The following is a 10,045-nucleotide window of genomic DNA, read 5'->3' as shown; positions in this document are numbered from 1 at the left end:
TTTCTGCATTCACATTCTCTCATCCATAAATTTAAAAAGTTTGATATATGACCTTTTAGTAATGCTCCAGCTAATTTGAGTGGGTCTTCATACTGTAGGTGTACAATGGAAAATAAAATCCACTAAAGCTGAGGACTCATAATCAGGCTCTGTGAATCATAGAGCAGTGAGGTGTGTCTCTTAACACTGAGAGCAAGTCGTGATCACAGCAGAAAATAAAGGCGCTTGTGTACGAGCTCAGCTCATATGGTCCTCATGAATAATGCACGGCATAATGTGATCCCAAATGCGCTGTTTGTTCGTTTTTTTTTAGTTTCCACAGAGAGGTGTTTTAAGTGGTTTGTGTTATGAAAACATAGAACAACAAAAACACTGGAAAAAAACACACACCATATGATAACATTGCAGCAGAAAAGAAGGAAAGCACTGCTTTCACGTCACACCCTCAGTGTTCATGATCTCCAAAATGTGGGCAATTACCTTTTATCTCTGTTCATCAGGCTATACAGTCTATTAATGAGTCAGGAAACACATGCAGGAAATGTGCTAAAAAATAGAGAGGTACATTTAATTAGGTTGGAGCAAATAAGATAATTTATCTCAGAATGAAATCTCTCTAGATCATTTTTAACATATTTTGAGCTGCAGTTTACCAGCTTAAACTAGATTCATCTGGAAATATTTTTTAAAGGAAAATACTGCCGTTTTCATAGAGGAGTTTAAGTTTGTGAGAAGGAGCGGGGGGCGCTTCGTGCCTCTATAAAAGGAAAGTATTCTGAATGAGACCAATGACGCATGCACTGTGCTCATGCGGGCGTATAAGAGATGGCACTCAGATCTCTTTCGGTGGACACATGGGGAAGCAACCGAGCTCCTTGGCTGAGATTCTGACAGCCTCACTGTGACTGGAGACGTCTGATAGAGCATAGAGATGAACCCAACTGAGAAGTTGTACCTTCCCGTTGATGGCATCCTCGAAATGTTCAGCTCTCTCGCCGGGCCTCACCAATTACGCATTACGCACCCATCACTTCAGAGCGCTGCTCTCATCCAGCACCCGAAAGTCTCAAACATATCGAAGACAGGCATGGGCATCATCAAAGCGGTCAAAGGGTGCTGGAGACAACATGATAAGAGAGCGATTGCAAGTCGATCCTCAAGTTCTGGCAGTCGACATGTATCGACTGATCGACTCCCAAAAAGCGCAGTGGATCTGCTGGACCTGGACCTGGCCAAGCCCCAAAACTGTCACAGAATAGTTGTGCTTGGGGCGCCCAAAGTAGGTAAAACCAACATTATCCATCGGTTCCTCGGTGAAGAATTTGAAGAGCACTATGAACCCACAACCGAGGACTTCCAAAGAAAGCTGTTCCACATAAGAGGGGAGGCATACCAGACTGATTTTCTGGACGCACCAAGAGAGAGGGACTTCCCTGCAAAACGGAGATTATCCATACTGACAGGTCAGGAGTCGGAAGTGTATAATGTATGTTTAGAAATATTTAATAAGAGATTGTTGATTTTTTTTTTTTTTTGTTTGTTTGATTTATTCGAGTTGTTTTTACGTTTCGGGATTTCGATTTAAGATGAACATACATTGTAACGTCCCAAATGTTTAAAGGAGCTGTGATCGCCCTTATTTCATTTAATAACTACGTATGTCTCGGCAGGTGACATTTTTCTGATCGTCTTCAGTTTGGATGACAGAGCTTCTTTCAACGAAGCCTGTGAGCTGCTCAACGAGATAAAAGTTGCAAAGGCAAAATTACTCAAATCAAAAAATCCAGCGAAAGTGCCAGTCGTGATATGCGGCAATAAAGTGGACCTGGACGCACAGAGAGTCGTCAATCGTTCAGAGGTGGGGAAAATCATCGGTGAAAACGTCCCATTCTTCGAAGTTTCAGCTAAAGACGGCACCGGGCTAGAAAACGTGTTCAGAGCTCTCGCCACTCTAGGCGGACTGCCTGAGGAGACCAGTCCGTCGAGACATCAGATCATGTCCATCCTCTCCTACCAGTCGCTGTGCATGGACCAGCGAGGCAGGAAAGAGTGGCGTACGACACGGGGACAAGGTGTGCCCTGTGCCGCTGTGGACCCTCTGGCGCGCCGCCCGAGCTTCAACAGCGACCTTCGAGTGGTGCTTGGATCAAGCACCAAACACAACAAACCCGAGAAGTGTCAGATTCAATGAATTGTGACACATCTCGAAAACCACATTGTAGTAGTATGCTGCAATATCGAATATGTATGGAGTTATACTCTGTAGCACTTGGCTGGACCAGTGCATTCTTATCTTCCCTTTCTTTTTTATATGTGACTGTATTATATTATCCTAAAATAAAACTCGTATATTTGTAATTTTCATGTGTGATTTGTCTCTTCCACCAATCGTTTTATTCCAGACTTGGAATAAAATGACCGATCAGACAGGGACAGATATTTTTAGATTACGTTCATAAACGATGTCAGTTGTTTTGAAGTGATGATGCGCAGAGCGCAGTCATAAGTGTGTGGGAGGGAGCGCAGCGAGAGAATGCGTCAGTAGACACTAGCCTGGTGCGTCTGACAATATCTGTTGTCAGACGCAGGAGATTGTTCACATTTCAGAGCGCCCACGAGGATGTGAAGAGCATCACGGATCGAGGTGTGACCACGGCTGTTAATCAGCCCTCGTAGTCTACACGTTCTCGTGTCACCATGGTAACTGTTTCAAGGAAACAAAGAGTCAGAGCATCGTTTGTTAAGGGGGCTGAGGCGGGAGAGAGGAGAGACACATGATGGTATCAGCACCATGGAGAGAGTTCACTGACTAACAAATGCAGCCTGTATAATGTCCACTCTCTTAACAAGAAAGGGACCGGGCACCATTCATTCTTATCTTAGTGCCTCTTCAGCTCAGATTTCTTGATTTGTAGAGTATGTAAAAATGATTCTTTTATTTTTAATCACATCAGTTGACAGTGAACAAAACCCTGCACTGATCAGCCACAACATTAAAAGCACTGACAGGAGAAGTAAATAACATTGATCATCTTGTGACAGTTCAGTGTTCTGCTGGGAAACTTTTGGACCTGGCATTCATGTGGATGTTACTTTGACATGTACCACCCAGGGAGACCGACACAATGTTAGGAAGATGGTCAGAATGTTATGCCTGATCAGTGTATAGCTTAAGTCTTTTTCATGCTAAATAATAGTTATTTGACTTTAGTTTAGTTTCTTGAGTATACGCATGATTAGGGGGCACTGGAAGGCTGTGCCTGATGAACTGAAATATTCTTCTTTATGTATCTTTAATTGCCGTTTTTCTATGCAACTTTAAATTCCCTGGGCTACCATCTCCCAAGAAAGCAGGGCAGTAATGAAGAAGTCCCAGCAGAGACTGTGCTGGCATACTGCATCACTGTGTGGGATGTTGGCTGCACTGCAGCAGCAGACAAGAGGGCACTGCAGAGACGCCCTGCAGATGTCTTCTGCCATCTCTGGAGGACATTGCATGCTCAAGATGTCTCCATAGAGCAAGGAACATTTTAAAGGACAATTACTATCACATATTATGTATTACCCACATGTCTGTATGATTGTGGATAATAGTGACTGTGCGTCTTTTAAGTTTTTTATATTTTGCATTGTTCAGATGTGGCATGTATAATTCTGTTGTACTAATGTACAATGATAAAACATTCAGGTGTATGTATCTATTAACTAAACACATAAATACTCTGTAATATTGCACAGACATTTCTACCCAAACTCAAAGGAAACAATACAGACAATATCAATTTCTGTCCCAAAGAGGGTCTATTTAAAGAGTCGTACCCTTTACTTTCTAAGAATAGAGACCAGGATGGCCAGGAAATTAACATTCATTCAGACGGCATTACCCATTTAGGTTTGATGAGGCTGTCAATATCTGAAACTGAAACTCTGCGATAAGGTATTACGTGTGCTCATATTAATGAAACTGGAGACTGTAATAAATGCTGTCTGCAATAGCACTTGGAAGCTTTTAATATAATATATAATAAAATATATATCAGCATCAAATATTCCTTAATGTCATACAACAGTGTATGTGGCCAGGCCTGTGGTAGTTTGACCTGTCATGACAAGGAAGGCAGCAATGAATGACAACATTTCCAAAAAAATAATACTTTTCAGCCTGAATTTTAGGATGAAGGGTGGAAAGATCCAGTGAGTTCTGTTCAAGTGTAGATGCCATTTATTTCGTTTTATTGTTTTCCATGTGTTGTCAGCTACAAAACAAAAAGTCCACAAACACATGGTCTATGAAGCTATCTGCTCTACTAACATCACGGACACTAAGGGGTTTATGTGTTCTTTGTTTGTTCATTTCAAACCACAGTGTGGTCCTTGGGTAGCCTCTGAAGAATTTGTCTTTCAAGCTCCACCAGCAGAGCCGGGAGCATGCTGTCCAGTAAGGCCAGTCCCTCCCAAGAGCACCGCAGCCCCCTAGTAAGGAGAAAAGAAAAAAAAAATGCAAAAAAAAAAGGTAAATTAATTGATAAGTTGATAGACAGACGTTACTAACTCTCTTGTAACATAACAACTATTAGCACTGACAGTGTTTCATGCATCTGTTCTCCCATTTAGTTATTTCTTCTACTAGTAACTTTATTAGTGCACTGTATCCCCCACTAAGCTTTCTACACTGAATTGTAGGAATAACTGCTTGTCCACTAGCACCATCCACTACTACTCTCCCATGCACCACCTAGTATCTTGTACTCTTGCTATGTTGTTTATAAGCTACATGTGTGCTAAGCTTTGCCTAAACGCACTTCATCTGTTTGCTCCTCTCCTCCCTTCTCTTCCCAGCCAGCTGGTGGGTAGATGGGTCCCCGCATACGAGCTGGGTTCGGTTCTGGGGGTTTCAGGCTCTTTGTTCTTATCTTAAAGCATCTTGACAACATTTAGATAGTATCTGACACTATATAATATTAAATAATAAGATGTACAGTTCTCTCCAGCTCTACACAGGTGAGGAATCTTTTTTCTTTTTTTTTTTTTGCCAAGAAAAATGGAAAACTCTGAAAAAAGTCACCTGTCATCAAGAATCAGTTGTCCACTCTGTAGCAACTCTTGAACATTGACAGATGCATCATAGATTTCAAAGAGGCCCAGTTGAGGGGAAAACAACTCCCAGTGCTGTTAAATGCAATAAGATGACCACATACAATGTTAGCATATTAAAAGAATAAAAAAATCAATAAATGCTGAACATCATCTTCAGAGAATATTGCTGTTGCCTGGAAACGGTGCTGAATAGAATGTTTTCTATCATTGCATTGTAGGTACAAAAGGGTTTATTGTGTAAGCGTCACCTTGTGATTAATACCCTTGGTCATTCTCAATCCCATCACTAACACCTCCTCCAACCTGTGAAAGAAACATTTTTCAGAACTGAACATTTGACTTGACAATAACAAGGACAGAGCTGAGAGAGAAAATGGACATGTCTGATAATAACCTTTCACAAGGACAGAATGTTTAAAAGAACAAGCACATGTTCAAAATCCTTGAAATCACTCACGATGCTCTGAATTACACTTGAAACTGTTACATTTCACATGAGTGGAAAATGTGTGAAATTGCCTTCTTGTGTAATTACCAAATATATTCATTACAAGGCATAACACTACAAGTGCAAAACCTCACAGGGCGAGATGACTGAGTTGGATCCGCCTCCGTGTCCCATGTCCACGCTGCAGGACTTCACGGATCCACACGTCAGGCTCCAGAGTCTGGGTCCGGGCCTCCCTAACAACACTTCCCTCCCCCAGAGGGACAAACCGCCCATGTGCTCCTGTTACAGAAAGAGAGAAAAAAATAACTTTCCACCAGTACAACCAACAGGATTTACAGCTTTCAATCTGGATAATATTACCTGGGCCAACACCGATGTATTGTGTTCCCTTCCAATAGCTCAGATTGTGATGACTCACCGAATTCTACATCACAGAAGAGGAAAAGAATTATTTTGGTCTTCTCAGAGATGCCTGTGAGGCAATATGGCGCAAATCAGAGAAGACATCTGCCTTGCTGACAACCGCACACAAAACAGGCCTTAACCTGAACATCATCTGACCCAGTCTAATGGTGTAACAATAAAGCAGGAGTACAGCACATGCCACAAACATTTTATCTCCTGTTTATCTTCACCAATGCATTAACATTTGATAAAAAAAATTTTTAAATAACTTGCTACATGAGCTGTGTTTGCTGTCGTTTAAATATGCAGGCTACAGTATTTAAATTGTTTGGTTTTAAATGCTTCACAGCAGAGACACACCTCCATGGCATGGACCATGAGTCTGGGTCCCTGACTAAATCTGCTCTGACAACAGTGAAGTTATTGTCAGTCCGATAAAATGCTGGATTGCATTCGGCATATTTTAATTTATGAATCCTTGTACAGGTGAAAGTGATCTTAATCCAATACAGATAAAAGACAAGGCAACTAACAATGACAACTGCTGTACAGAGCAGTAATTTGTAATTGTCATTACATTAAATGGCTATTGCAAAGAGACAGAAGCGCTAAACTCTTATGTTACTGCTTTCTACATATAACCTGACCTAATCTTTTCTTACTGTCTTTGATTCCTCTCTTTTAATGTGTTTCTCTTTTTATGCTTTTTTAAAATGTCATTTGTTTTGATGCCTTCAAAGACCTCACAACTTTCTGCTGACTTACGTGTCTTGAAAAATTGGACACCTCATACTGCACAAAGCCATGCTGGTGAAGAGTGTTCCTGGCGCACTGGTACATCTCTGCTGTCACGTCTTCAGCAGGCACAGTCACTTGCCCATATTGCACTTGTTTAAACAGCTGGGTGCCTCGCTCCAAAGTCAGCTGGTACAGAGACACGTGGTCATCACAAACCTTCAGCAGCTCAGACAACTCATTTTCCCAGGCTTCAACAGTCTGTTTGGGCCGTCCGAACATGATGTCCACTGACACTCTACCAGGGCAAAGCCTTCTGGCCTCTTCAATAGTTTTCAAAGCGTCATGAGCACTGTGGTCTCTTCCCAGACTTCTCAAGTCTTCGTCCTGCAAAGACTGCAGGATAGCAGGATAGAAAATGTTGTATGAGAACAGTAAAGAAATTTTCTTTGCTCAGTGTTCCCTAAAGAGAATGCTCACCTGGACGCCAATGGAGAAACGGTTCACCCCAGCTCGTTGGTATTCCTCTAACTTTGACATTCCTGCTGGAGTAGGGTTGACCTCAAGCGTGACTTCGGCATCATCTGAGAGATTTGCCTGCCTGGAAACAGTTTCGAGGACTGCAGCGATGGTTGAAGGATGAGCCAGACTTGGAGTCCCACCACCAAAAAATACTGAGCTGATACTGCAAATGAAATCACAGCACGGTGAGGAAATTAGCTGGGAGTTGTGGGTGACTACCATAGACTGTAGATAAATATGGACAATGCGTCCCCACTCCCTTGCATTGGCCAAACTGAGACTAGTGCCTCTGGGATACGGGTGGCACCATCTTGCGAGTCAGAGTCTGTGCAGTACGGCCCAAGATAAGAGCCACGCGGTGCCGAGTTACTGATGACCCGCCCACACTTCTGTCAGAATCACTCACGTTTTCGTTTCATTAATACTGCGCTTTGCTCTACCGTCACCAGTTTCAAAGAAATGTTGTCTTCTTCACTGTGTTCATTTATTTTTTCCTACTCTCACAGTCCTATGGAGCTGCTTTACAGAGTGGTTGGCATGGCAACTGGTAGTCATCATGAGATCACATCCTGTTTCTATAGTATCAAATAACTAAATAACAAAAATGACACTTGAACATGCATCCGTATTATATTTACTATCTGAGAAAGACTATCATTGAAAATAAAAATTCGAGGAGTATTTAGGTTTGGCCCAAGTCCCATCCACTAACATGAAGGGAGTGGAGCTTATGACCTATACTGCAGCCAGACACCAGGGGGAGCTCTACTTGCTTTGGCTTCTTTTGAGGAGCTGTTTCCCGTCCATCTCTATTTACAGTCTATGGTGACTACATGTGGAAGGGTAAAGAAATCATACCAGGATACTTGACTGAGTCGTAGCAATGTCTCAGTTTCCCGCTGAAGGCACTTAGTCATGACGTGGTCATTATTCTCTTTGGGTATGTACTTGTTAAAATTGCAGTAGGTGCATCTCCTAAGACAATAAGGCCACTGGAGAGGGAGAGAGCAAGACCACACGATTTGAGCAAACTTTTTAGTCAGGACTTATTAACATTAAAAACTGCAGGCATGGATGTGAATTTGCAGGTGTGTGCACATGTCTGAGTAAAAACACTTAATCAGTTAAGTTGACCAAAGCCTGCTCACGTGTACATAGAGAGACGCCTTCTCTGTAAGATGAGAGGCAGCCCATTCAGACACATTTTCAGTCACTTCTCCGCTCGTGAAGCAGCGCATGCCGGGAGAAAGGGCACGAGGGGCCGCACGAAACGTGTGTCTGATCATCCTGGTGACAGTGTTTCTCTCTCCTTTCGCTGGTTGAACTGTCTGAACGCGAGGTTGTCCTTCACCTCAACGCATGTGCCCCCGCGTCTTAATTCCATCCTAGATATAGCAACGACAACGGGTACAAAATAAATGTCGTAGACATTTTGTGTACTTTCACAACGGCAACTGTGACGTCACCCAAACCGGAAATAGGTCTCCATGTAATTTCCTCTTTGTGTTCCACAGGTCGTCCACATGGGGGCGATGTTACACCACAGTAAGATTCAACGTCTTGTACCGTTGATGATACGCCGATCAGGCATAACATTGTGAACACTGACAAGAAACGTAAAAAGCATTGACCGTCTTACATGCTAAATGTTACACACATATTTTGTACGAGTCATTTATAAGTTTGATTAGTTGTGATAATTTCACAGTATTGGGTGTAGGCTATTTTCACCCACATCCTTGAACCAATTGTTAAATCGAAGAGTTGGCCACAGTTTTTTATGAACAAAACAAATCATTCATTAAATTGCATGAAAATATAAGGCAGTGAATGTACATTTTGGATGTACAGTACAATTTGACCATAAAGGCCTGATCCTCTCCCACAGTCTCTCTGAACAGTTGATGTTGAGATGCATCTGCCACTTGAACTCTGTGAAGCATTTATGTGGGCTCTAATCTGAGGTGCTGTTAATTTGCAGGTTCTGAGGCTGGTTAATACAGAATTTATCCTCTGTAGCTGATTTAACTCTCGGTCTTCCTTTCCCCATGAGAGTCACTTTCATCATAGCATTTTGATGTCTTGCACTTGAGGACACAAGTTCTTGATTTTTTCTGGATTTACTGTTGTTTATGTTTCGTAATGACACAGTTGCCTTTTTTACCTAGCTGAATGGTTCTTGCCATAATATGGGTTAGAACAGTGGTCGAATAGGGCTATTTACTGTAGAGATCTGCACACACCACAGATGGTGCCAAACACATTAAGAAGGAACGAAATTCCTCAAATCCAAATCTACCTTGACAACCTTATTCCTAATGAGGCCAAGAGTGTGCAAAACTGTCCCCAGAGCAACAGGTAACTACTCTGAAGAATCTAAAATCTAAAACAGATTCTGGTTTAACACTTTTTTGATTACTAAATAATTCCATATGTGTTCTGTCATAATTTTGATGTCTTCTGTATTTTTTTCACATTGTAGAAAATATATGGAATGAGCAGATGTGTCCAAACGTTTGACCAATAAAGTGTATGTATTCTTAATTAAAGAAAACAACCGTGTGGCTTGAAGACTTTAACTGTCACCTACTTTTGCCTGTGAAATGTTTGTGCCCCTTTTTAAATGTAAAAATATCTGCAACCGCAGAGCAGATTGAGTATCCTCACAGTGAATTTTTTTGAATGAGACTGAATGATGAGCAGGTCTTCTGTTGATTTGGCGTTACAGTGAGAGTGCTTTAAAACACCAGTCTACATTTGGAGTATAAATTTGTGCTCCACTCACACAAGATCAAACTAATTTAATGAGCTATTGATTTCCCTGAACCTAGAAAA

At 41.8% G+C, this 10,045-nt stretch overlaps 2 protein-coding genes across 2 annotated transcripts; one reads left to right on the top strand and one right to left on the bottom strand.

The window, feature by feature from the left end:
* Positions 1-822: 822 nt before the first annotated feature.
* rasd2a (RASD family member 2a) lies at positions 823-2,255 on the top strand. The gene is made up of 2 exons (XM_084570104.1): positions 823-1,463; positions 1,671-2,255. Exons 1-2 carry the CDS (start codon positions 932-934, stop codon positions 2,189-2,191), a joined length of 1,053 nt encoding a protein of 350 aa, XP_084426230.1. The 5' UTR covers positions 823-931; the 3' UTR covers positions 2,192-2,255.
* A 1,753-nt stretch (positions 2,256-4,008) lies between these two features.
* Positions 4,009-8,800, bottom strand: rsad1 (radical S-adenosyl methionine domain containing 1). The gene is made up of 9 exons (XM_084569970.1): positions 8,359-8,800; positions 8,069-8,202; positions 7,169-7,373; positions 6,719-7,084; positions 5,909-5,972; positions 5,680-5,827; positions 5,346-5,400; positions 5,066-5,169; positions 4,009-4,473 (listed from the first exon to the last, which is right to left on the bottom strand). The coding sequence occupies exons 1-9, from the start codon at positions 8,494-8,496 to the stop codon at positions 4,356-4,358; spliced, it is 1,332 nt and encodes a 443-aa protein (XP_084426096.1). The 5' UTR covers positions 8,497-8,800; the 3' UTR covers positions 4,009-4,355.
* Between the last annotated feature and the right edge of the window lie 1,245 nt (positions 8,801-10,045).

The sequence above is a fragment of the Chelon labrosus genome, assembly GCF_963514085.1.
Source record: "Chelon labrosus genome assembly, chromosome: 21".
Lineage (NCBI taxonomy): Eukaryota > Metazoa > Chordata > Actinopteri > Mugiliformes > Mugilidae > Chelon > Chelon labrosus.
The sequence above is the reverse complement of the archived record's forward strand: the minus strand, read 5'-3'. Positions and strand labels throughout refer to the sequence as shown.